At 43.5% G+C, this 27,029-nt stretch overlaps 8 protein-coding genes across 8 annotated transcripts; 3 read left to right on the forward strand and 5 right to left on the reverse strand.

Annotated features, from left to right (window-relative positions):
- Positions 1-2,846: 2,846 nt before the first annotated feature.
- On the reverse strand, positions 2,847-3,359 carry LACBIDRAFT_328495 (uncharacterized protein; the record flags this gene model as incomplete). Its single annotated transcript, XM_001882578.1, has 2 exons — positions 2,847-3,139; positions 3,305-3,359. The coding sequence occupies 2 exons, from the start codon at positions 3,357-3,359 to the stop codon at positions 2,847-2,849; spliced, it is 348 nt and encodes a 115-aa protein (XP_001882613.1).
- Positions 3,360-3,749: 390 nt separating this feature from the next.
- Positions 3,750-4,402, forward strand: LACBIDRAFT_328496 (uncharacterized protein; the record flags this gene model as incomplete). The annotated part of the gene is made up of 4 exons (XM_001882450.1): positions 3,750-3,953; positions 4,014-4,120; positions 4,197-4,305; positions 4,400-4,402. The coding sequence occupies 4 exons, from the start codon at positions 3,750-3,752 to the stop codon at positions 4,400-4,402; spliced, it is 423 nt and encodes a 140-aa protein (XP_001882485.1).
- A 460-nt stretch (positions 4,403-4,862) lies between these two features.
- On the reverse strand, positions 4,863-9,135 carry LACBIDRAFT_388916 (uncharacterized protein; the record flags this gene model as incomplete). The annotated part of the gene is made up of 8 exons (XM_001882579.1): positions 4,863-6,494; positions 6,547-8,031; positions 8,090-8,152; positions 8,209-8,276; positions 8,331-8,438; positions 8,488-8,681; positions 8,739-8,881; positions 8,935-9,135. The coding sequence occupies 8 exons, from the start codon at positions 9,133-9,135 to the stop codon at positions 4,863-4,865; spliced, it is 3,894 nt and encodes a 1,297-aa protein (XP_001882614.1).
- Positions 9,136-9,812: 677 nt separating this feature from the next.
- LACBIDRAFT_299628 (uncharacterized protein) lies at positions 9,813-10,150 on the reverse strand (the record flags this gene model as incomplete). The annotated part of the gene is made up of 3 exons (XM_001882580.1): positions 9,813-9,837; positions 9,892-10,044; positions 10,098-10,150. The coding sequence occupies 3 exons, from the start codon at positions 10,148-10,150 to the stop codon at positions 9,813-9,815; spliced, it is 231 nt and encodes a 76-aa protein (XP_001882615.1).
- Positions 10,151-12,164: 2,014 nt separating this feature from the next.
- Positions 12,165-13,034, forward strand: LACBIDRAFT_328498 (uncharacterized protein; the record flags this gene model as incomplete). Its single annotated transcript, XM_001882451.1, has 4 exons — positions 12,165-12,654; positions 12,745-12,829; positions 12,850-12,975; positions 13,028-13,034. The coding sequence occupies 4 exons, from the start codon at positions 12,165-12,167 to the stop codon at positions 13,032-13,034; spliced, it is 708 nt and encodes a 235-aa protein (XP_001882486.1).
- Positions 13,035-13,335: 301 nt separating this feature from the next.
- On the reverse strand, positions 13,336-14,979 carry LACBIDRAFT_299631 (uncharacterized protein; the record flags this gene model as incomplete). The annotated part of the gene is made up of 5 exons (XM_001882581.1): positions 13,336-13,809; positions 13,864-14,043; positions 14,092-14,193; positions 14,246-14,622; positions 14,676-14,979. The coding sequence occupies 5 exons, from the start codon at positions 14,977-14,979 to the stop codon at positions 13,336-13,338; spliced, it is 1,437 nt and encodes a 478-aa protein (XP_001882616.1).
- Positions 14,980-15,529: 550 nt separating this feature from the next.
- Positions 15,530-17,182, forward strand: LACBIDRAFT_328500 (uncharacterized protein; the record flags this gene model as incomplete). Its single annotated transcript, XM_001882452.1, has 3 exons — positions 15,530-15,843; positions 16,151-16,515; positions 16,569-17,182. 3 exons carry the CDS (start codon positions 15,530-15,532, stop codon positions 17,180-17,182), a joined length of 1,293 nt encoding a protein of 430 aa, XP_001882487.1.
- Positions 17,183-17,558: 376 nt separating this feature from the next.
- On the reverse strand, positions 17,559-18,977 carry LACBIDRAFT_299633 (uncharacterized protein; the record flags this gene model as incomplete). Its single annotated transcript, XM_001882582.1, has 3 exons — positions 17,559-17,919; positions 18,004-18,444; positions 18,496-18,977. 3 exons carry the CDS (start codon positions 18,975-18,977, stop codon positions 17,559-17,561), a joined length of 1,284 nt encoding a protein of 427 aa, XP_001882617.1.
- Between the last annotated feature and the right edge of the window lie 8,052 nt (positions 18,978-27,029).

Here is a 27,029-nt window from a genome sequence, read left to right on the forward strand (position 1 = left end):
TCTAGTTAAAAGTTATATGTCAAAAAATATATCCTGGTTCAATATCTTGTTGAATATATATCTTTGTTCAAGATAAAGTTGAAAGATATATCCTGGTTCAGTATCTTGTTGGAAATATATCCTGGGTCAGGATATAATTGAAATATATGTCTTGTAAATATATCCTTGTTCAAGATAAAGTGGAAAGATATATCTTGGTTCAGCATCTAATTAAAATATTCATGATATAGTTCAGAAATTATGTATCTGGATTCATGATATGGTTAAAATAGATCTTGGTTCAGGATTTAGTGGAAAGATATCCATACTATGACATTGGTGAACAGAATTTGTTAGAGGAGAATGGAATTCGTTGTCAATAAAATTACAATGAAGAGTCAAGAGAAGAGGGAGGAAGGCAGGGAGAGGAGAAGAGGAAAACAGGGAGAGAGGAAGAGAAGGAGAGAAACAACAAAGAACTTGGTGAACTCTTGTCTGTGAAAGTGGGGTGGGAGAGATGTTTGATATCACATGTGGGGGTTTGACTGGCAGGGGATGGTAATACAGATGTGGGTGAGGTATGCAGATCAGGTGCAACTGGAGAGAGAAAAAGAGAAAGAGCAAAGAACTTTGTGAACTCTGGTTTTTGAAAGTAGGTTGGGAGAGATGTTTGATATCACATGCAGAGGTTTGACTAATACAGATGTAGGTGGGGCATGCAGATAAGGTGCAATTGGAGAGTGAAACAAAGAACTTTGTGAACTCTGGTTTTTGAAAGTGGATTGGACAACATGTTTGATATCACATGCAGGAGTTTGTCTGGGAGGGGATAGTAATACAGATGTGGGTGGGGTATGCAGATAAGGTGCAAATGGAGATCTCAGAGCTGAAGTAGAGGCAGAAGTGGAGGGGATTTCTAAGCAGCTAAAAAATTCCATAGTGCGAACTGTATCTATAGTGTCAAAGTGGATAGTACTTAAGCAACTCAGGAATCTTGGACTGAATAGCTTCAAGGTGATTCAATACATGTCATTGAGGCCCAAAATTGTTGAAGGAGAATGAATGAATCTGTAATGTGAACTGTATTCATAGTGTGATTGGAAGTGGATAATACTTAAGCAACTCAGGTATATCACAGATGGTATTGATGCCCCTTATTGCTACCTACATACTGGGAGCACAGCTAGACATAGTGCCAAAACCCCTGGAAGTCATTGCAGAATCTTCCAGAATATATACTCCAGACAGCAAAAAAAATCACAAGTTTTTTGCTGAAACTAGGACCCCTGACACCACTACAGACCAGAAAAATATATCCTTACCACATCTGTTTCACAAAATATATCCTAAGGCAAAGCCAGGGCAAAAATATATTTCTAAGGTGTGACAGTGACATTTCAGGGTCCACTGACCAAAAATATATCCTTACTGCATTTCACTTGCAAAATATATTTTGGTGGTGTGACACAGACATTATAATTTTTGTGTGACATTTCAGGGTCCATGTGTCAAAAATATATTTTAGATTTCAGGGCTTTCTAGGACCCATATATATCTAGAATATAGATATGGTCCATGACATTTAGTCATGTAACTTACGTGGAGTTTGCATGACTAATAGTCAGTTGGCACTGGGTGACTGAAGTGTCAGTATTACCAATATTGAGGCCATGATGGCAACACAATGTTCTTGCAAAGGGGTTTGTAGTTGTCCCATACATTATTGTAATGACGTAATCATTGAAAATTGCAACACATCCAGTGCACAAGCACATCCTGGCTTTGCACAATGAGGGGAGGCATCCACAAGAGATGATAGACCTTGCTGGCTGCAGCATTCACACCATCAACTACATTTTGAGGCAACTTAAGGCATCTGAAAATGGGTTCAGTGTGACATTTTGGATCCTGTTCAAACAAGACCAAATATGTTTTTAAAAATCTGTTGTGCAAGCCATTATGCAAACAACTGTAAAGGAAGGTAACTCTAAAGAAGTTGAATTGAAGGATTTTAGGGTGATAATTCCTCACTCAAAATTTCTATATATAATATCTTAAACAGAAAGTAGTATAGAACAGATTTACCATAATTTTATAATCTTTGGAACAATCTTTTTACAATTTTTTTGTTCAAGTTAATGTGGCTTGCATCCAGTGTGATCAGGCTCATTGTCTCAGTCTGTTGGGTTACTCAAATCAGTACTTTACCCTCCCCAGGTTATTCCATATGGACTAGATGGAATCCATACTTTCCCAGATGGATTCCATGGAATGGTTGATGGATTCCATACTTCCCCCACATGGATTCCATACTTTTCCACATGGATTCCATACTTTTTCCACATGGATTCCATCCTTTTTTCAGATGGAATCCATACTTTATTCTATATGTTCTATGCCATTTTAAGGGTGGAATCCATATGGAATCCACATGGAATGACTGTATGAAATAATTCTAAGTCCACATCATGTAATCATGGTTTCTATATTCATGACAGTCATAGCTGAGCAGGAAAAATTGAAATGTATTAAATAGACTACACAATTTATTTTTACTATTCTCAATATTTAAGGGAGGGGGGAAGTGATGGAGGGGGGAGGGTGTAGTAGAGAGTGAGGGGAGGGAGGGGGAAGGAGTGATGGAGGAGAGAGGGAGTGGTGAAGGATGGGGTGGGAATGGATGGAGGGGAAGCAATGGGAGGGGGAGCAATGAAGGGAGGGGGAGAAATGGGAGGGGGAGCAACAGAGGGAGGGGGAACAATTGAGGGAGGGGGAATGATAAAGGGGTGGTGGTGAGGAATGTTGGAGGGAAGGGGAGCTTACCTGGGCTCGTCGTTGCCCATTTCTGTTCATGTGAGCAGAATCCTTCATGCGTGGGCACTCTGGGTCCTCGTTTGTGGGCGGTTGGCTTGTTTTAGCATCTGTGGAGCTGGGTTGCCGTTGCTTTCCGTCTTCGTTTTGTGGGCAGTCGTGTTGTGAGCAGTCGCGTCGTCTTCGTGGGCGGTCGCGTCGTCTTCGTGGGCAGTCACGTCGTCTTCGTGGGCGGTCACGTCGTCTTTGTGGGCACTCGTCTTCGTTGGTGGGCGCTCATTGATGTTGGTGTGGTGTGGTGGTGGGCCGTTCATGGTGGTGGATCTGGTGGGCGAACGGAGACGACGACCTATGTCGAAGTCATCGTTCGTCGTCTGGTTGGCACGTCATGACATGGCACCTATGATTTGGGTCAGCAAGGTGAATGGGTGGGGTGGTTTGTTCACGGGTGGAATGAAATGACGACGACGACAAATGTTGTTGTCATCATCTGGTTGCCACGCCGCTGGCTTACCTGGGCTTTCCGCTCGCCATCGTTCCCACCCATCCGTGGTCGTCGTCAGCGTCATTGTTGTTGTCATGGGCGGTCGTGGCTTGAGATGGTGGGGTGGATGGTGGTGGTGGTGGTGAAAGAAAGAAGTGACGTGGCCAAGGGGCTCCCACTGGAAGATTCCGAAAACTCGACTCCCATCGCTGGGTACCATTTTTTGAAATCAAGGGTTCATAGGGTCTAGAATATATCAGGAAGGAATAGACTAATTGAGTCACAAGATTATCTACTGCCTTCAAACCGCCTTCAGTATTTACGCCGTCTTTGACTGGCCTTTGACAGTGAATAAAAAACCATTAACTTCCTTCTGTTTGACCGCTGATCTTGGGATTGCGCGATGTAGATAGTTGGATTGGGATAAGTGGAGAAACGTGAAGTGTCAAGATGAAGGTGTTCGCGGCTTAGCTGAATGGGCAGCTGTGTTCCGAGGGGTGGCCCCGCTGGTGCTGGTGTGGATGTGGACGGACAAAGAGGTACTATCTTACTGAGGATATCGTTTAGATTTGCCATTCAACGAAAACCTGGTGTACCTACGACCAATCTGCAACTCCCCATCCTTTTTCAGCTTCTTTTGTTGCCTGCGCACCTCTCTCTGGCATATAGCGGAGTCTCAGTGGGTTTTCAAGCGAATAGGATGGTCCTTTCCAGTGAGAGGTACTGATACACTGCACAGATCACATTGAATCAAGCGTTGGCTTGGGATATCAGAATCTTCAATCGGTACTCGAACTGCGAACTTGGTGGTGTTGCTGGATTGGTGAAGGAAGTCGATGAACTCAGGTGGGTCAAGAATTTGGGTGTCGATGTTGGATCGCCTTTTCAGCATAATGGCAGGAGAATGTCGAAGTAGATACAGGGTGTCTACTGCTTATCGATTCGGTGCTACCATCCTAATTGGTCTATACCTTCCTGATATATTCCAGACCCTATTCCACATGGATTCCATATGGATTAACCCAGGGAAGGTAAAGACCTCACTCAAGTGGGAAAATGAACTCAGCATGGGGACCATAGTATCTATATTTATTTTTTGTTATGAAAACTTAGCTTTTTTTGTAGTAATAAAAATTTCCATGATGTGAGGTAATACCTATTCATTTTCCAGTGCCTTTCTTTCTAAGGGCATCAAAATGGAAGTAACCAGTTAAATTCAAGGATGTAGTAAAGAAGCATACACTCAGAAAACTCATTATATGTCATATTATAAATAAAGAGGATATACATCTAAGTGGGACATAAAATAGGTTGATAAATGAAATAACATAAAAGATGTGAAGTTCAATTTAATCTGACAGTGGTGACAACAGGTCCAAATCCTTCTTAAATGGGATCACGTGATGAAGAAAAACACTGGCTCCAGTTTACACCATGAACAAAGTTTTTAAACTGAAGTGAGGTTGGAATGGAACCAATACTGCAGTTGTTCTTGGCCAGAACAAACCAGATTTATTTTGGTCTGGCAGCCAGAGGAGATGTGCATTATCTGGGAGCATGATCCAATTTTGATCACGATGACAGAATTTTAACAGTGGTATATCATAGGAGTCACAAGCATCCCACACTCTGACTGTCTCGTCATCAGATCCAGAGACAATGTGCCTGCCATCAGGAGAAAATGCAACAGAAGTAACCCAATCATCATGGCCTTTGAGAGGATCCATGACACTCTGACCTGTTTGAGCATCCCACACTCTGACTGTCTTGTCACCAGATCCAGAGACAATGTGCCTGCCATCAGGAGAAAATGCAACTGAAGTAACCCAATCATCATGGCCTTTGAGAGGATCCATGACACTCTGACCTGTTTGAGCATCCCACACTCTGACTGTCTTGTCACCAGATCCAGAGACAATGTGCCTGCCATCAGGAGAAAATGCAACAGAAGTAACCCAAGAATCATGGCCTTTGAGAGGATCCATGACACTCTGACCTGTTTGAGCATCCCACACTCTGACTGTCTTGTCACCAGATCCAGAGACAATGTGCCTGCCATCAGGAGAAAATGCAACTGAAGTAACCCAAGAATCATGGCCTTTGAGAGGATCCATGACACTCTGACCTGTTTGAGCATCCCACACTCTGACTGTCTTGTCACCAGATCCAGAGACAATGTGCCTGCCATCAGGAGAAAATGCAACTGAAGTAACCCAAGAATCATGGCCTTTGAGAGGATCCATGACACTCTGACCTGTTTGAGCATCCCACACTCTGACTGTCTTGTCACCAGATCCAGAGACAATGTGCCTGCCATCAGGAGAAAATGCAACTGAAGTAACCCAAGAATCATGGCCTTTGAGAGGATCCATGACACTCTGACCTGTTTGAGCATCCCACACTCTGACTGTCTTGTCACCAGATCCAGAGACAATGTGCCTGCCATCAGGAGAAAATGCAACAGAAGTAACCCAATCATCATGGCCTTTGAGAGGATCCATGACACTCTGACCTGTTTGAGCATCCCACACTCTGACTGTCTTGTCACCAGATCCAGAGACAATGTGCCTGCCATCAGGAGAAAATGCAACAGAAGTAACCCAATCATCATGGCCTTTGAGAGGATCCATGACACTCTGACCTGTTTGAGCATCCCACACTCTGACTGTCTTGTCATGAGATCCAGAGACAATGTGCCTGCCATCAGGAGAAAATGCAACTGAAGTAACCCAAGAATCATGGCCGACAAGTCTGAGGAAACATTTCTCTGACCCCACACTCTGACTGTCTTGTCACCAGATCCAGAGACAATGTGCCTGCCATCAGGAGAAAATGCAACAGAAGTAACCCAATCATCATGGCCTTTGAGAGGATCCATGACACTCTGACCTGTTTGAGCATCCCACACTCTGACTGTCTTGTCATGAGATCCAGAGACAATGTGCCTGCCATCAGGAGAAAATGCAACTGAAGTAACCCAAGAATCATGGCCGACAAGTCTGAGGAAACATTTCTCTGACCAATGTTCCCTTTGACCAATCTTCACAGTCAATGTCTTCTGAAATAACTTCAGAAAATGCAAAGAGATCTTTGAACTTTGTGGAGCAAATGGCAGTGCTGACAAATAAATATGTGGTGCTGCATCAGATATTGGTTCCAAAAATTCCATGACAAATCTATTCGCATCTTTTGCAAAATCTGATAAGCTAGGTTTTGAAACCTACATTATTTTCATGTCAGTATCATAGTAAATTATACATATCTTTACTCACCTTGCTCCAATTTGAAGCTGACCATAGTAGTTGAGCAGCATGGTTTACAGTTCCCATCAAGCTCATAATTTCTAGCCAGTGTAAAAGATGGACCATCAAAAATGTCTCCAATGCTTCCTGAAATTTCAGCTGTAGTATTTTATCACAATCCTCCTGCAGATAGCTGGCCCAGAAGTAGCTTGCATGATCTAAGGCTGTAGATTTGATGCTCTCAAGGTGGTCATTGAGCTCTGGTATGTTTTTGTTCAAAATATAGGATGTTTTTAGATCAAAGAAGTTAAACCTTAGTTTTGCATTCAGAAGTTTCAAACAAGACCAAGCAAAGCAGAGACTATAGAATCGAGGATCAAGCCACAAGTCTTGAGAGTGCTCAAAATCAAGAAGAAAATCTGCCACTGACTGGTGGCAAATACGCAAATAACCTGCATCACTGATGGATAAAATTGGGCTGAGTTTACCCAGCATTGAATTTAGTAACACATCTTTTACTTCCAGAAGCTCAGTTAGATCTTTGATACGAAGTGGATTCTTTGCAATGATTATTGAACCCAGAACCAACTTTAAACTTGTTTTCTCTGGTTTTCTGAGACCTTGCAAAGCAACAGAAATAATCTGATGATACAGTATGTCAACAACATCAATTCCTTCTCCAGAATGAGCAGAAATGATATTTAGCCTCTCTTCAGGATCACCTCCATCAAACAAGATAAAATCCATTGCAGATTTAGCCCAGACAAATAGTCCAGCAGCTTTTCTCACAAGAAATGATATTTTGTCTGGACCAGGCCACTTTGGAGGCAACCAATTTGCCTCAGAAAACCTTGCAACAAAGTATTTTTCAAGGTCATCATAAGTCTGAGCAGAGACCTCATGTCCAGTATTCAGATTATGATAAACACTGACATATCTTAGTCTACTCTGAATCTTAAGATAATGGCGGCTTGTAATGAGGAGTTTCAAAGATTTAGAGAGATGAGACCAGGATACTAATGAAGGCAGCAGTTTCTCATATGAATCACATTCATCAAGAGCATCAACAACAACAAGAAAAGGCTCCACAGCAGCCCCAAAAACTTGTTGTAAAGGCTTGACAATAAGATGCTCAAATTGCATATAAATATCAAGGCCTCTGATGTCAGCTTTCTGAGTCTCCAATGCCTGAGTGATAGACTTTCCAAAATCACTAGATCCTGAAGAAAAGTCCAAAGCAATACGTCTCCATAAGTTGTCTGGATCCCGAAGCTCAGCCTCATCACGACGGAAAAAGAATTTCCCAGAGAGACAGTCAAAATCAGCAACCACAGTTGAAGCAATTGTTGTCTTCCCAGAGCCAGGACTGCCAGAAAGCCAGAAAATATTAGGCTCATTCAGATCATTAACCCATGTGTTAATAAGAGTGAGCACATCCTTCCGGGTCCCAGGCATACACCTGTCTCTTACTTTGCCATGTGATGGAGCCTTGAGCTCTTGCAGCCATTTTTGTGCCTAGATTGTTCATTAATGATGAGAGATAGTGATAGATTTTACCCAATTTATAACTTACATTTGACTGCTCTCGTATATCTGCTATTTTGGCCTGAACTTCTCTGCTGTCACTCATATTGATCTACAGTATACCAATGGTTTTAAGAAAGGGGCACTACAAACAAGCTGATTACTTACAGTATTATTGAAGACACCATCATTAATTTGAAAATCATGTGCCTGAGTAAACATATTGGCCTGAGCCACTTCAGAAGAAAAAAGGTTATCAAGAAATTGTATCAGAAAGCAAGTGTACATACCATTTTTTGTTGTTGTGGGCCTTTCAACAACATTTCTTCTCACAATAGACATGTCATCTTTGTTGGGCTCAGTCATTATGGGACCTTCCCAAACACCCCTCTTGACATCTGTACAAATAAAAGTATAATACCATTAAATATTTATAACTTGACTCACCTGGTTCTTGTGAACTTTCCTCAACACTGAGACAGACATGGAAAGGTGAATATGTATGATATATACTCACAAGTGCATTTAGTTTGACCTGGAAATCTGCAATATATTCTTGATCCTTTCTGAAATTGGCCAATCTCTTGTATGGATTCTGTTGTTGGATCTTGATCACTTCTTCTTTCAAATTGTCCAAAATGCTAGTGCATGACTTCAATTAAGGAGGTATACACAATAAAACCAGTAAAACCACACACCCTCTCAAATTATCGAAATTGGGTTGCAACGTCAACAGGATTTGACTCTCGTTGTATTGACAGGTAGCCTGAACAATTCCCGCCATCTTCTCAACGAAACTCGCAGAAAAAGTGGCCCAATCCTTCTTATTGATCTTGAATTTCTGACGTTGTCACATAGATAGACGGATGGAATGGTTGAAGTAGGGACACACACCTTAACAATCCCAATGATGGCTAATACCTCAGCGACAGCCGCCTTCAGAGGTGGAAAGGTGTCGCCAGACGCAGCGACAACCTCGAGCGCTGAAAGACCGCCGCCGCTGATCACTTGCAGAACGTCGTTTCCCGCGGGATTTAACCCAGTAGTATCCATATTGTTGGTGTCGTTGGCACCGATAGTCGCGTTTGCGTTCATGATGATGGTGGTTGATAACAAGAATGTTAGAGCGTCAATCAAACGTCAATTGCCTTGAGGGTGTTGTAGTCATGTGACCACGACTCGACAAAATATTATAACGTCTTTTGTACCAAGAACTGCGACAGGAGATTATGGGTCAAGCTAGGTCCCCTTCCTACGATCTCTTAACCACTCTTGCTACTGAAGGTCAGTTGCTCCCCCAAAGCACGGATCTGCACAATGCGATCCTCCCACTAACACTACCGATTGCTGTTATCCAAACTCACACCTCAACTCGAACTAACGCTCCCTTTTCGTTGTCCCACTGTCCCCACCCACAGGAACTTGAGACTACCGAACTCGGTAGCTGACCATGGCCTTCCACAGCACTAGACATATGGCCTATGGTGAAGCCAAACCACGCTGCAGCACATTGTTACTGAGAAGCCACAGTGCTCCACAACGCAGATGAAACCCAGCTGCGGCTGCCCCCCCTGATTCAACCCTCAGGCAGCAATCCCTGCCCCATGATGACGTCCAACATCCGCCGGAAGTTGACTCCTTGATCATATGACACCCATATGATCGTCCTCTGTCCCCTCTCCCCGATGCCAAGTGTCTGACATTAACCATTCCACCGCCAACCCAAGCATCGTCAATCCGAGGCGTTACACGTCACCTCGCAGGCCGTCTTATCAGAAGCGCACTGCAGGTTTGTAGCTCTAGATTGGACCAGTGAGAAAAAAAGAGCGGAGCAGATGAAATCTCACTTACCAGACCAAACCAACTAGACTAACACAGCCTGGCCCATATACATGGCGTGCAAACGAGCGGAATGGAAGATTGAGATGCCCAGTCTCCGAACAACCCGTGGTAGATTCGAGATCATGGCCCCGCCGAACAGGTACTATCGATCCAACTTGAATTCTGGAGACCTGAGGGCACATCAGCAACGGCTGAGATTTTAACATTGAACGAACCTATATCCTCCAAGTATCCGACGATCCCTCCTGTCCACGGTCATCTGCCACATCAGCACACAGGGTTGTGAGGCTTGCCGGGTGATGATCTTTGAATGCTGTCTCGTTTTCTTGAACTCCCTAGTGGGCAGCGTGAAAAGTTGACCCTCACCATCCAAAATGGTTTTAACTATGAGGAGGGTTAGATGAAAGCGACGAAGAGTCTAGATGATCCTTACCTGCGTTGAAGTAGCGGTAAAGAACCTCTCAGGAGAAATGGAAATGGGCGCCCATGAGCGGATTGCGATACACAGTCCTTGGTGCTAGATAATGTGTGTATGAGTGGAAGACGGATCTGAAAGACAGAGTATTCCTCACCGTTGTTCATCGGTCCATCAAGATTATCTACACATCTGAGATTAGTGCACTCGATAGCATCCTGTAAGCTTCATTGGTGGAAATCGCGGCCATGGCCTTCATCGAACATCGATGAGGATGCGGCAAAAGGGGAGGAAGAGTGTTGGGAGGTGTGTGGCAGACAAACCGACATCGGAAACCCAGGATCGCGGCCTGTTAGAGGCAGTCGAAAGTCTACGCGAAAATATTGTCCAGAATAGTGTTTGGAAGTCCGGTCTTGTGACTGGAAAAAGACCGTAACCAGACCGGACCAAGACTGCAAAAGACTGGACCTGCGGTTACGGTCTTTTATTTTTGAAATGTAAAGACCGCAAAAAAACCGGTTAACGTGAACCGGTCTTGACCGGTTTGGACCGGTCTTTTGTATCCCCTTAAATACCCTTTAAAACGCACCCAAGAACGTACGATTTGGTAAAAAAACGAGAGAGATATGAATTAAAATGTAAATTACTTTTGGGAATAATAGATGTACCAGACTTATTTTATAGAAGCACCAATTCCTAACGGGATTTAACGTGCTTGGGCTCGTTTTGAAGCTATTAGAGATGTTAATAAATTTACCGATTCATAATTTTAAAATATTGGCCTAAAGACCGGTCATAAACCGGTTAAAACCGATGCAGACCGAAACCGGTCTATAGACCGAAAAAAACCGCGGTCTGCGGTCTTTTTGCGGTCCGGTCTGGTCTTTTGACTTCTGGGGAAAAGGCAGACCAGTTACGGTTACGGTTAACGCCCCTGGGCATCAAAAAACCGGACCGAACCGGATTTTCAAACACTAGTCCAGAAACAGATGGGGACGTCGAAATAGTCACGTCAGATTGATTCTGGAGTGACGAAATGAGATGAGAATGTTAGCAGATGAGAAATGAGGACGTACTCATTAGGTGGCATGGTGTCGAGGGGGTGGCTCGACAACGCCTTATCCTGAAACGGCGCGATGGGCCAGACGATGGGCCCTCACGCGCACGTAGAGCAGAGAAGGTGAGCATCCTGGCCAAATCCTGGCTAGGAGAGTGATGGTTGTGACGAACGAAGTCGTGATTGATCTTCTCAGGTTGTCAACCAGTACACGTGACGCTCTCCCAACGCCACGATTTGGCCACGATGGAAAAAGTTGAACCCTTCCCTAAAGGCGTGGTAGTCTCATCAAGCGCCGAGCAGACTGCTAGTATTGATCACGAATTTTTCTGCACACGCAAGAGCTGCGGTATAGATGGACTTATTATTAGTTTGAGCGGCTCTTCCTGGGCTCCTTCAAGCTATAACACCCGCATTTCATCCGAATACTTACCAGAAGTGGCTTAGCAGACTGATAGATAGATAGCAGAGTTCGAGAATACCCATCACGAGAAACATTGCCCAACATTACCGATCAGGATATCTTGAGAAAGTGGGACACTTTTTCTTCCCGGGAGCATCCTGATTATATTCAATTTTTTTCTGGTGGGGAAAGGCATGGGATTTTTAAACATCCGGGCCAAGAAATTTGTTTTGCCTTTTCTTAGCTGGTAAAGGGCGAACAAAAGCTGAAATATTTACAGCCATTTGCATAAAGGTTGGCGGTTCCCGATTTCGGCGACTTTAAAAACAAACAAAGTAAAATAGACCCTAGCGTTGGGTTTAACGTGTTTCAGCCATCCTGCGACCGTCCACACCTTCTGCAGCACAATGCCATACCGCAAGATCTCCAAAGACATCAAAATCGCCGCTATGCATCTCTATGAAGACGATGTACTCTCAAAGCCGGCGATTCTAGACTATCTCACCATCTCCTCACGAACTTTCGACCGTATTCTTGCTCTCTGGAATGCTACTGGGGATGTTGTCAGGGAGACGAACGGTGTTCGAGGCCGCCCCCGTATTTTGCACTTTTCGGATATCGAATACCTCAAGCGCCTCATCCAACACCGCCCAGACTGGTTTCTTGACGAGCTTCAATACCTGCTTCAGACCAATCGCTTCATTTCTGCGCACTTCACTACTGTCCACCGGGAACTCGTTCGAGCTGGAATCTCTGCAAAGAAGATCAAGAAGGCTGCCTCCGAATGTGATGAAGACCTTCAGGCTGACTTTATTGGTCGGATGGGCCAGTACTCGCCTGAACAACTCGGGTTTCTAGACGAAGTTTCAAAGGACGAGCGCACATCATCCCGGGCTCGTGGGTGATCTCGCAAAGGGACCCGAGCAGTCATGAAGGGTGTCTTTGTTCGTGGCTGATGTTTCTCTGCTGAAGGCCTGCTATCTATAGATGGAATGATTGCGAGCACAGTTGTCGAAGGATCAATGACGCGAGACTTATTCATTGAGTACCTTGAATTTACTGTGGTATTTTGGTACTGCATCACCGTTATAGCTCATCCATTATTTATACACTAGATGCCGCTTTGTGCGCCATTTCCTGGAAATCTGAGTGTGTTAGTGATGGACAATGCAAGGATTCACCATGGGGAGGAGATTCTCGAGCTGGCAGAGCGCTTTGGTTGGTGTTTTCCCACTGTTTTACTGATGTTGACTGATAACTGTTTCTATAGGGATTAGAATCGAGTTTTTACCACCTTACTCACCCGACTTGAACCCCATTGAGGAAGCCTTTTCCAAGATTAAAGCTTTTTTACGTCGTCACCGTCTCTACCTGACACGCGAAGGTGATGGTATGATTTTCGAGCTGATGGAGGTTATGAAAGTTATTACAAGTGATGATGCGACAGGATACTTTGTACATGCGGGTTATTTCTAAGCAGACAGGCAGTAATCACGGTAATTATGAAGCAGAGTAACAGCAGTAAGTAGAAGGTCACAAAAGTGATGGTCAATACAAATGATAGCAGGTTTGGAAACTTTACTTGGATGATGCCCACGTCTTGACAGCCTCCTTGAGGTCAATAACCTCTCCGATCTTGAAACCCATTCGAGCAAGATCGGTATCTGTGATGTGTGAGAATGCGTGGGTGCCTGTAATCGCGTTTTCATGGAAGTATCGAAGAACTGCGTTGGGAAGTGCATAGACCACACAGAACGTCTCAATATCCATTCGAGGACCTTCATTGAGAGTTGGGGGTATCAGTCCAGTCGGCTTCTCAAGCAGGGGTGCTGGTGGTGGTGCCGCAATTGCCGGAGGAGGAAGACCATAATTAGCAGGTAGCACCACATTGACAACCGGCGCCTGGGGTCCCTTCTCCTTTTCCATGGCCCTTAGTCGAGCTGTCAGAAGTGGAGACTTTGAAACGATGGTGTGCGTCGAGACGGCGTCAAACTCTCGAATGTTGGGTGGATGTTCAAGAGTTGCCGATGGTTCGCCGGCGTGATTGTGTAGCTGTATGCGTCACTAAGAAGTCAAAACATAGGATTTACCAATTTATAAGCGTACCATCGCCGCTGCCCACTTGTCAAAGTGGTCGTGGCTCAAAGCAAAATGCGGGCCATCCGCAGGGATGTAGCAATGCTCCGATGAGCAGTTTGACGTGGCGCACTCCCAACACAAACGAAGCTGCTTGATGTTATCGTTCTTGGCAATATTGCCAGGCAAAATATCATTCGCATTCGGAGCCTAAGAGACGTGTAAGTAATTTGAATGGAAGAAAAAATGAGGGATTACACGGCTCTTTTTTCCTTTCTTTGCCGCAGGTCCAAGAACCCGATCTACTAGAGCATCAAGTCGATCTAGAACAGGGGGTACGTTTTCTTTGTCGGGGGTTCCCTAGAATCATGAAAATCAGTTAGGGAGGATATATAAATACTTGTAATTGCACCTGTGGACGAGCGATCACCTTGATCATGATTTTCACCGTAGGTTGCTGCTGGCGGAGCGCGTTCTCAACCAAATGTTTGTAGTCACCGATGCAGGAAAGAGGTAGTGGGTTTGGGATGTGTCGAGCTATGCAGAAGGTGGTTTCATAGGCATTGTCGTGGATAGCGGCCTGACCAGGAAATAAAACATCGCCGGCCTTGATCTTCAGGTGGGCATGAACGTCGAGCCAATCTAGGTCGCTTGGTAGTACAACAAATCGAGCCGCAGGCTCATGGCGCGCCTGAGGTTTTGCAAGCTCGGCCACAGAGAAGATGGCTAGATTGTAGGTGATCTTGCGCGCCATGATGATTTCCTCAGAGGGAAGCCTGTTTACCCGTTCTGCAGATGATTGGACAAGATATCAGAGGGGAAAAACAGCATGTAGGACTTACTGGTTGATTTCTTCGTGTCCTTTCCCTTTTTTCTCTTCTGCGGTATAACTTGAACATCACTGCCGCTATCAATGTCTTCTTCTTCCTCTTCGTCGTCTCTCTGGTCTTTGTCAATTACTTCCCCATCTCTGTCACTTTCTTCTTCCTCTTCTCTTCGCATCAAAGCCCTCTCCTCCTCCTCGTTGACATAGATATCGTCGTCGTCAGGCGCTGGGGTGGTGGGAGGAAGCTCATCTTCATCCATTTCGGGCTCAATGTGCAAAGTTTTCGAAGTTTTCTTTGTTTTGCGGTTGGATTTACGCATCGCAGGTTTATTACATAGAAACGACGGATTACGAGGGAGGTATGATGGGGACAGAGGCTAAACTTGGGCGAAACCCTACGCTAGGGTCTATTTTACTTTGTTTGTTTTCAAAGTCGCCGAAATCGGGAACCGCCAACCTTTATGCAAACGGCTGTAAAAGATTTTCCTGTTTGTGATATTGTAGTAAAAGTTAAACAGTTGAGTAAGATTAAGAGGAAAGCCGAAGGAAAGGGATTCATTGTTTTCGCATGCCATGGAAAATTGATACATGCTGTGAAAAGAGGCGGGAAAGAATGAAATTTCTGAGAAAGGACTCTTTGTTCAGATCTGTTCAACTATTCCGAGTGGGAACATTCAAATTTTTCCATTCACTTTCCTCTTTGTGGAAAGGGTAAAATGCAATTACAACAAAGAGTATTACCCTACATATTTATTAACCTGCCCCCGCAATATTCCAGCCCAGAAAAGGTGTCGCACTTGCTCTGGCTATCCCAGTTTGGGATCTTGCGCTATGTTTCTCGTGCATCTGAATCACTAGCACCCATGCATCATGGCCGAACCAAAACCTGCACAACCACCACCAGAACAAATAGGCGTCGTCTACACACCCTTCACCGATCCTCAACTTAATCCGCCGGACGCAAGGGATATCATCAGGAAAAACGTGCCTCAGGGGATTTACTACGACCCATATTCATTCGACTTCGTCCGCATTCAATGGGTCGACCTTATTAACAACATCAGATATCGCATCATCACTAACGCTTACTTTGCGAAACTCCTCTCTTCATCGGTGCGCCCAGGTGTGTCGATCACCAAATGCGCGTTAGGGCTCGTCTTTTTGTCGCTGGCTGATGGATTCAGGTAAGTGTTTCCCGTCTCCTCTTTCTATCTTGGAACTCGTAGTCTCACGTCCTTGCCGTTGGAAAGCCCTATAGGAGAATACCTCTACGTCCTTGACCTCTCTTCACTCTGACTGTGCGGGTACCAGCCTCGCCATGCAGCAATTATGGGTTGGTTTCAGGAGAAAACGCTGCTTCCAGGGCGGAATGGACGACTAACATACGAGGTCGATCTTTGTCCACGTACGATACTTCGTCGAGTCATCGAGTGTGTACCTTCCTCTTCCCCACTCTTTCTTCTTCTTCAAACTAAAAGCTGTCCCATCTAGAAAAGCCAAAAACGAACTTGACCTCTCCTTCCTCATCGGCATTGAATCCGAGTTCATCCTCCTGAAACAAACGAACCCCATCGAAGCAGTGAACAACCACGGCTGGTCTAACTCCACCGCCTTGCCCTCCGGCTCCATCGAAGCCAAAGTCCTGGAGGAAATCGCGGATGCCTTGAATGCTGCTGGGATAGAGCTGCAGATGTATCATGCCGAAGCTGCCCCGGGACAATATGAAGTTATCACGGGGCCGTTGGGACCACTTCAGGCGGCTGACGCGCTTGTACATACGAGGGAGACAATTTATAACATTGCTAGTAAACATGGGTTGAGGGCTACGTTCGCTCCAAGGGTTTATATGGATCGCTGTACGTTTCCCTCCTCTCTACCTTTCCGTTATCTGACTAAACCACAAATACAGGCGGAAGCGCAGCACACACACACATATCAATTCACTCCTCCACCCCACCCTCCCCTTCCATTTCCTCACCAAACTTAACATCCCTCGAAGCCTCCTTCCTAGCTGGGCTCCTCGCCCACCTCCCCTCCTTAACAATCCTCACACTTCCCCTCAGCGCCTCCTACAAACGCATGGTTGACAGTGCCTGGTCAGGGGGCACCTACGTCTGCTGGGGGACCGATAACCGCGAAGCTCCAATAAGGCTATGTAACGCCACCTCTCCCTCGTCTCGGAACTTTGAAGTGAAATGCGTAGATGGGACGTCGATTCCGTATTTGGCGTTTGCGGGGCTTATAGCGGCTGGCGTAGAGGGTGGTGTGAAGATCAACAGGGCACTTGAGATGAGGGATTGTAGTGCCCATGGAGAAGTTGGGAAGACGGCGGCGGATATGGGGGAGGAGGAGAGGGCGAGGTGTGGGATTACGGAGAGGTTGCCGTTGAATTGGGAGGCAGCACGGGAGGCGTTTAGGGGTGATGCGGTGCTTGGGGAGGCGTTTGGGGAGGCGTTTGTTACGGGGTATTTGAATGTTAATAAGGTGCGGTTTCTGATTTTTGTGCTGGAGAGGACTGACTGATTGTGGGGTGTTTTGTTGCATAGACATTGAAGGAGAAGATGAGTGTGAAGGAGAGCTTGACTGATGAGCTTGATGAAGAGGCGACTTTGAAGCTTCTTGTTGAGAATTACTGATATCATGAAGTTTATGGAGAGTGCCACGGATTCCGTTATGCTGCCAGCTTTTTTTTTGACCTTGTACATATAACATGTAATTGTACAGCACTTGAACCTACATAGAAATACATGTCATAAAAAGAGTACCAAAGACGAATAGAACAATATGTTAGTGCACATTGTGTCCGAAATCGTTGCAAACGATGTGCTCGACTGTAAAACTCAATGTTCGACGTCAAAGTGAATCGAAGTGGCAGCGAATCAATCCCATTAGAAGCTGTTCACCCCGAAATCTTGCCAAATATATCCAAAGCTCTCCTCAGCCCACCATGCATCCGCTTCTTCACCATCCTTCGTGAATTCCCCGTCGTTGTCGCTGCCCCAGCCATCGTCGTCGTCCCACCCGAACTAGCAGCCAACGGATTCCCACAAACTTCCGCATACACACAGTCCCTCCACGCCGCATACATCAACACCACAAAATTCTGCCCCTCCGGACTACCAGAAGTATATGGCGTCGTATCGTGCCAGTTTAGCGGGTTCACTGCTGGCGTTGCTATTCCCGTTTTTGTGATGTGTGGGTTGCCGGAGGCGTCGTATGCGCCTAGGACGGCGCGGATGTTGTCGGCCCAGGATATGTAGCTGGAAACGGAGGAGGAAGAGGTGGAGTTGGAGGAGTTGGAGGAAGAAGAAAAAATGTCGGGACGGAGAACAGCCATTCAATACGCTACGCTCGCCAACAGCATACTCCCCGAAATTTCAGGGAACCCCTGTCCATCACCACTCGTATCGTTCAAATAATTCCTCAACAACCCAAAACTCATCGGCGAGCTCATCGCGCCATCTAAGATCTCCTTGATGTACCCCGTCAACCCCCCCACCGCATCCGCCTGCGCAGTCCCATTGAGTTGTTGCGCGAAAGGCGATTTGAGAAAGGTAGCGAGGACGCGTGTCATCCCAGCTGCGGCCCACCCGTTCCCCGTTGACCAGAGTCCGGTGTCTTGGTTTTGGGGACCCATGATGTGCATCCATGCTCCGCCGCTCGAGGGTTGGAGGACCTGCCGGTAGAGTTGGCATTGGGTGAACGATTGGAGGAGGATTGACGTGTTTTGGGTGTCTGCGCCGTAGTAGGCCAGGAAGGGTGGGACCATGTATACGAAGTCTGCCCTGGGCACGAGGACATCAGTACTCAGTAACGACGGAGGAAATGAAAGGTACCAAAGCTCAGCAACGTCCGGACGATGCGATATCGCTCCATTCGACCATCGTGGGATCTGAGTGAGCAGCGCATCCACCGTCTCCTTTGCAGCAGCCGTATACTCCCCATTCATCTTACCCAACATCACCGCACTCACCCCCAAACTCGACGGATCACCCGCCGCACCGCTGCCCGCACTCAACGCCGCATACCCTGTCCCAAAATCCACCTTTGACGATGCGTAGTTCAAAGCGATGACCCTCGCTGCTGGTAACACTGGTATCGGGAACGGGGTCGCGCCAAAGACGGAGAATTGGGGCGTGAAGAGTTCGAGTTGGGCTTCGGCGGATGTGCCGTATTCCCATGAGTAGCGGGGGAGGGATTGGGCGAGGGAGAGGACGTTTTTGATGGAGAAGCCTGGGTTGTAGGGGAGTGGGTTGTAGGTTGTTAGCGTTGCGGAGAGGAGGGCGATGGTGTTGAGGATGGTGTTGTTCCTCGCCATTGCAAGGCTGTGAGGCCAATGTCAAGTAGCATAGTTCTGCACAAAAGCAATTGTCAACGCGTCACGGGATAAATCTATCCAGAAACCCTCCTTTCCACGTGAAACCCTGTGGTTTCTGAATTGGTTGGGCAGAAACCTGGGGTGTTGTCAATAGCCAACAATCAAGATATTTGATGTCCGACACGCGGCTCACTCACTGCCGAAACGGGAGTGAATTTGTATGTAGCAGCAAATCACCCGACTGGTGCTCAAGCTGAGAGCGTGTATTATTTGCCTATGATAATTATAATTACAGGTATGTGCTGTACTCTGAAATGCCAAGAGTGAGGGACTAGTGGGCAGGCTGGCCACTGAGCGTGTGTGGCCTTCCTGGCAAGATACCCGCATTTCGTCTCCTCCACGTAGGGCGGCTGTCACCCTCTGTGGTCTTAGTTGGAATGCACTGACTACACAGGCAAGAGGCACGGCCTTCTGTGTTCAGGCTGCACCATGACTCTGATGTGCATGGCAAGCGTCGAGCAATGGCCTGCGTCCTCTACGAGGCCACACGAGGCCGTCAGTGGAGAGGACCCCAGCGGTGGGTATTATAATTGAGGTTACATGGTCATTGTGTACACAACGGAAGGATGGACTTGAAGCATTGAGGGGTGATACGAGGCAATGTTGTTACTGTTGTGCAGGACTGGTGGCTACCACTTTTATCATATAAAACAGGTAACTGCCTATAGGTCCCTGTGTATCCATCCACACTCTTTATGATGGGAATCATTACTGTTACCATGTTTTTTCATTATCATAAAGGCTGCGCTTTTTCATTAAGTGTAGGCAAGGTTTTGGGCCTCCCTCATAAGGTAGCCTGTGGTTATCATTACCAATTTCATATCTTTTCAAAGCCATATCATTGCGATTTTCATTAGTTGTCTGGCGAGTATCATTGGATATTTCATTAGCTACATGGGTGATATCATTTTGCGATTTTCAATGGTTACTTTGGCAATATCATTGGAAATTTCATAAGCTACTTGGGCAATATCATTGCGATTTTCATAAATTATGTGGCCAGTATCATTGGAAATTTCATTAGTGGGTTGTGCAATATCATTGGCAATTTCATTAGCTACTTGGGCGACATCACACTTCAGTCACCCACTGACAACTGACTATTAGTCTTGCAAACTCCATGAATACTACGGGACTAAATGTCAGGGTGTATATCTATATTGTATATATTCTGGGCTTGTATATCTCCACTTTTACCTAAATATATTTTGTTGTCCAATGTCACACTAAATATATTTCTAGTGTGTCACACACCTTAAAATATATTTCCTCACTGGAATGGACTCCAAATATATTTCTTATGCCTGGACCCTGAATTGTGACTGTCACAATGTAGAAATATATTTCTTGTCTGGGATGGACTTGGGATATATTTTGCAGCTATGGTTGACTAAGGATATATTTTTTCAGCCACAAGGGGTGTCTGGGGTCCTATATTTAAGAGAAAAACTTGGAATTTTTTTAATATAGGGGATAGGGAATTTACCTATTATTTTGTAGGCAGAATACCCTCATTGGGATGTTTGTTGACAGATATTTACCAATGGGTTTGACCCATGTGTAGTATATGCATTGATGTGTGCACTATTTCCTAATTGGGCCATTTCCTAATTGGGAAAAGCGTTACACTTTTTTCTGACACACCTGATGTCAGGCACAGTGCGCATTTGGGTTGGGAATTATTTCCCACGCTTTTTGGGCCAGAAGAGTTAATGGCTAGCATGGTGTGGTCATTGTTAATGATGATGTGTGCACTATTTCCTAATTGGGACATTTCCTAATTAAGAAAAGCGTTACACTTTTTTCTGACACACCTGATGTCAGGCACAGTGCGCATTTGGGTGGGGAATTATTTCCCACGCTTTTTGGGCCAGAAGAGTTAATGGCTAGCATGGTGTGGTCATTGTTAATGATGATGTGCGCACTATTTCCTAATTGGGACATTTCCTAATTAAGAAAAGCGTTACACTTTTTTCTGACACACCTGATGTCAGGCACAGTGCGCATTTGGGTGGGGAATTATTTCCCACGCTTTTTGGGCCACAAGAGTTAATGGCTAGCAGGGTGTTGTCATTGTTAATGACGATGTCCACATATTTCCCAATTGGGAAAGTCATTACATAATATCAGTTTGGTTTGTAGTGTCTGCTTTATTCATTACAACACTTTGTAGTGTTCGCTTTTTTCATTAGAAAACTGTGTAGTGTCTGCTTTTTTTTATTACAACACTTTGTAGTGTTTGCTTTATTCATTAGAAAATTGTGTAGTGTCCGCTTTTTTCATAAAAAACTTTGTAGTGTCCGCTTTATTGATTAGAAAATTGTGTAGTGTCCGCTTTTTTCATTACAATTCTATGTAGTATCCGCTTTTTTCATTATAAATCTGTGTAGTGTCCACTTTATTCATTAGAAAATTGTGTAGTGTCCGCTTTTTTCATTACAACACTTTGTAGTGTTTGCTTTATTCATTAGAAAATTGTGTAGTGTCCGCTTTTTTCATAAAAAACTTTGTAGTGTCCGCTTTATTGATTAGAAAATTGTGTAGTGTCCGCTTTTTTCATTACAATTCTATGTAGTATCCGCTTTTTTCATTATAAATCTGTGTAGTGTCCACTTTATTCATTAGAAAATTGTGTAGTGTCCGCTTTTTTCATTACAACACTTTGTAGTGTCCGCTTTATTCATTAGAAAATTGTGTAGTGTCCACTTTTTTCATTACAAAATTGTGTAGTGTCCGCTTTTTTCATTAGAAATGTGTGCAGTGTCTGCTTTTTTCATTATAAAACTGTGCAGTGTCCGCTTTTTCATTAGAAATCTGTGTAGTGTCCACTTTATGCATTACAAAATTGTGTAGTGTTCGCTTTTTTCATTACAACACTATGTAATTTCTGCTTTACTCATTACACAATTGTCTAGTGTCCGCTTTTTTCATTAGAAATGTGTGCAGTGTCCAATTCTTTCATTACCAAACTTTGTGGTTTGCCTTTCTGATATCTTGCAGCTTCCTGGAAATATAGCTTAATGTTTCAGAGAAACTGACTCCAGCCAAAGACCTCTTCATCATTTAGAATCCATACACAAATTGTGTTTTGACTGACCATCAAGTGTTCTAATTGTTCCCTTGGCCAGCTTCAGTCATGTTGTCCAACATTCATTGCATCTCCCTGGGGAGTCATCTCTGTCCATCTTTGTCTGACCATACCCAACCTCAACATGATCTCCTTCAAGAAGATCTCAGTGATTGATTTGCCAGCTGTTGGGGCTACTGTCGGATGCTGTTCAAGGGGAAAGTTAGGACACTTGATGCTCAGTCAAAACACAACTGGTGTATGAATTCCAGATGATGAAGAGCTGTTTTACTGGAGTGACAATATATCAGAAAGGCAGACCACAAAGTTTTCTGATGAAAAAAGCAGACACTGCACACATTTCTAATGAAAAAAGCGAATTCTGCAGAGTTTTCTAATGAAAAAAGCGGAATTGTAATGAAAAAAGCGGATACTACACAATTTTCTAATGAATAAAGCGGACACTACAAAGTGTTGTAATGAAAAAAGCGGACACTACACAATTTTCTAATGAATAAAGCAAACACTACAAAGTGTTGTAATAAAAAAAAGCAGACACTACACAATTTTCTAATGAATATAGCAGAGATTACAAAGTGTTGTAATGAAAAAAGCAGACACTACAAACTGATATTATGTAATGACTTTCCCAATTGGGAAATATGCAGATATCATCATTAACAATGACAACACCCTGCTAGCCATTAACTCTTGTGGCCCAAAAAGCGTGGGAAATAATTCCCCACCCAAATGCGCACTGTGCCTGACATCAGGTGTGTCAGAAAAAAGTGTAACGCTTTTCTTAATTAGGAAAAAGGCTTTTCCTAATGTGAAAGACAACTTGTGGATGATGCCAAAAACTAATGCTGCAGCACTAGCATATGATGGCAATCCTTCAACCTCATCCCCATAACATAGATGGAGACACCATAATCTACATGTCAACTACAAACTTTTTTAAATGAAAAAGTAGACACTACAACCTCTTCTAATAAAAAAGCACACACTACAAGATTTTGTAGTCCCAAAAAACAGACACTGCCAACTTTTCTAATGAATAAGCACACACTACAAACCATTGTAATGATAAACAAAGCAGACACTACAAACTTTTCTAATGAAAAAGCGCACACTACAAACCTTTGTAATGACAAAAAAAGCGGACACTACAAACCTTTCTAATGAAAAAGCGCACACTACAAACCTTTGTAATGACAAAAAGCGGTCACTACAAACTTTTCTAATGACAAAAGGCGGACACTACAAACTTTGTAGTCAAGATAACCTTTTGACCTTAACTCTAACTTTGTAGTGTAAATCTAAGCTTTTGTAGTCTAAGTCCGACTTTTGTAGTCTTTTATAGTCTATCAGTAAACTTTGTAGTCTAAGTCTGACTTTTTTGTAGTCTATCAGTAAATTTGGTAGTCTTTTGTAGTGTATTAGTAAACTTTGTAGTCTTTTGTAGTCTATCAGCAAACTTTATAGTCTAAGTCTGACTTTTGTAGTCTTTTATAGGGTATCAGTAAACTGTGTAGTCTAAGTCCGACTTTTTTGTAGTCTATCAGTAAATCTATATCTGACTCTTATAGTAGAGCATGCACCTTCCTTTTTTGGTCATTTTTCCCACAATACAATAATTGTAGCCCTTTCTTTTAGCTTTCTAAATATACTGAAATTATGTTATTTGGTTTTGTTTTCATGGAGAAAAACACAAAAAACAAAAAAAAAACGCGACACTTTTGACATTCATTTACCTCATATCTCCCACTTCAGTCACCCATTGACAACTGACTGTTAGTCTTGCAAACTCCATGAATACTACGGGACTAAATGTCAGGGTGTATATCTATATTGTATATATTCTGGGGCTTGTATATCTCCACTTTTACCTAAATATATTTTGTTGTCCAATGTCACACTAAATATATTTCTAGTGTGTCACACACCCCAAAATATATTTCCTCACTGGAATGGACTCCAAATATATTTCTTATGCCTGGACCCTGAATTGTGACTGTCACAATGTAGAAATATATTTCTTGTCTGGGATGGACTTGGGATATATTTTGCAGCTAGGGTTGACTAAGGATATATATTTTCACCCACAAGGGGTGTCTGGGGTCCTATATTTAAGAGAAAAACTTGGGATTTTTTTTAATATAGGGGATAGGGGATTTACCTATTATTTAGTAGGCAGAATACCCTCATTGGGATGTTTGTTGACAGATATTTACCAATAGCTTTGACCCATGTGTAGTATATGCATTGATGTGTGCACTATTTCCTAATTGGGAAAATCATTACACTTTTTTCTGCCACACCTGATGTCAGGCACAGTGCACATTTAGGTTGGGAACTGTTTCCCATGCTTTTTGGGCCAGAAGAATTAATGGCTAGCATGGTGTGGTCATTGTTAATGATGATGTGTACACTATTTCCTAATTGGGCCATTTCCTAATTAAGAAAAGTGTTACACTTTTTTCTGACACACCTGATGTCAGGCACAGTGCGCATTTAGGTTGGGAACTGTTTCCCACGCTATTTGGGCCAGAAGAGTTAATGGCTAGCATGGTGTGGTCATTGTTAATGATGATGTGCGCACTATTTCCTAATTGGGCCATTTCCTAATTAAGAAAAGTATTACACTTTTTCAGACACACCTGATGTCAGGCATAGTGCACATTTAGGTTGGGAACTGTTTCCCACGCTTTTGGGCCAGAAGAGTTAATGGCTAGCAGGGTGTTGTCATTGTCAATGACAATGTCTGCATATTTCCCAATTGGGAAAGTCATTACATAATATCAGTTTGGTTTGTAGTGTCCGGTTTTTTCATTAGAAAATTGTATAGTGTCCGCTTTTTTCATTAGAAAATTGTGTAGTGTCCACTTTTTTATTATAACACTTTGTAGTGTCCGCTTTATTCATTAGAAAATTGTGTAGTGTCCGCTTTTTTCATTAGAAAATTGTGTAGTGTCCACTTTTTTCATTACAACACTTTGTAGTGTCCACTTTATTCATTACAAAATTGTATAGTGTCCGCTTTTTTCATTAGAAATGTGTGCAGTGTCCCCTTCTTTCATCACAAAGGTGTGTAGTGTCTGCTTTATTCATTGCAAAATTGTGTAGTGTCCACTTTATTCATTACAAAATTGTGTAGTGTCCGCTTTTTTCTTACAACACTGTGTAGTGTCCGCTTTTTTTATTAGAAAACTCTGTAGTATCCGCTTTTTTCATTACAAATGTGTGCAGTGTCCGCTTTTTTTCATTAGAAAACTGTGCAGTGTCCACTTCTTGCATTATAAAGGTGTATAGTGTCCGCTTTTTCATTAGAAGAATGTGTAGTGTCTGCTTTATTCATTACAAAATTGTGCAGTGTCTGCCTTTTTCATTAGAAATCTGTGTATTGTCCGCTTTTTTCATTACAAAATTGTGTAGTGTCCACTTTTTCATTACAAGTGTGTATGTAGTGTCTGCTTTTCTCATTAGAAAACTTTGTGGTCTGCCTTTCTGATATCTTGTCACTCCAGCAAAACAGCTCTTCATCATTTGGAATTCATACACCAGTTGTGTTTTGACTGAGCATTAAGTGTCCTAACTTTCTCCTTGAACAGCATCTGACAGTAACCCCAACAGCTGGCAAATCAATCACTGAAAGGAGATCATGTTGAGGTTGGCTATGGTCAGACATAGATGGACAGAGATGAGTCCCCAGGGAGATGCAATGAATGTTGGACAACATGACTGAAGCTGGCCAAGGGGACAATTAGGACACTTGATGCTCAGTCAAAACACAATTTGTGTATGGATTCTAAGTGATGAAGAGGTCTTTGGCTGGAGTCAGTTTCTCTGAAACATTGAGCTATATCCCCAGGAAGCTACAAGATATCAGAAAGGCAAACCACAAAGTTTTGTAATGAAAGAAGTGAACACTGCACACATTTCTACTGAAAAAAGCGGACACTACACAATTTTGTAATGCATCAAGTGGACACTACAGAGTTTTCTAATGAAAAAAGCGGACACTACACAATTTTGTAATGAATAAAGCGGACACTACACAGTGTTGTAATAAAAAAGCGGACACTACACAATTTCGTAATGAAAAAAGCGGACACTACACAATTTTGTAATGAATAAAGCGGACACTACACACCTTTGTGATGAGAGAAGGGGACATTGCACACATTTCTAATGAAAAAAGCGGACACTATACAATTTTGTAATGAATAAAGTGGACACTACAAAGTGTTGTAATGAAAAAAGTGGACACTACACAAATTTCTAATGAATAAAGCGGACACTACAAAGTGTTATAATAAAAAAGCGGACACTACACAATTTTCTAATGAATAAAGCAGACACTACACAATTTTCTAATGAAAAAAGCGGACACTATACAATTTTCTAATGAAAAAACCGGACACTACAAACCAAACTGATATTATGTAATGACTTTCCCAATTGGGAAATATGCAGACATTGTCATTAACAATGACAACACCCTGCTAGCCATTAACTCTTCTGGCCCAAAAAGCGTGGGAAACAGTTCCCAACCTAAATGTGCACTATGCCTGACATCAGGTGTGTCTGAAAAAGTGTAATACTTTTCTTAATTAGGAAATGGCCCAATTAGGAAATAGTGTGCACATCATCATTAACAATGACCACACCATGCTAGCCATTAACTCTTCTGGCCCAAATAGCGTGGGAAACAGTTCCCAACCTAAATGCGCACTGTGCCTGACATCAGGTGTGTCAGAAAAAAGTGTAACACTTTTCTTAATTAGGAAATGGCCCAATTAGGAAATAGTGCACACATCATCATTAACAATGACCACACCATGCTAGCCATTAATTCTTCTGGCCCAAAAAGCATGGGAAACAGTTCCCAACCTAAATGTGCACTGTGCCTGACATCAGGTGTG

This window comes from Laccaria bicolor, genomic scaffold (assembly GCF_000143565.1).
Source record: "Laccaria bicolor S238N-H82 LACBIscaffold_17 genomic scaffold, whole genome shotgun sequence".
Taxonomy (NCBI): Eukaryota; Fungi; Basidiomycota; class Agaricomycetes; order Agaricales; family Hydnangiaceae; genus Laccaria; species Laccaria bicolor.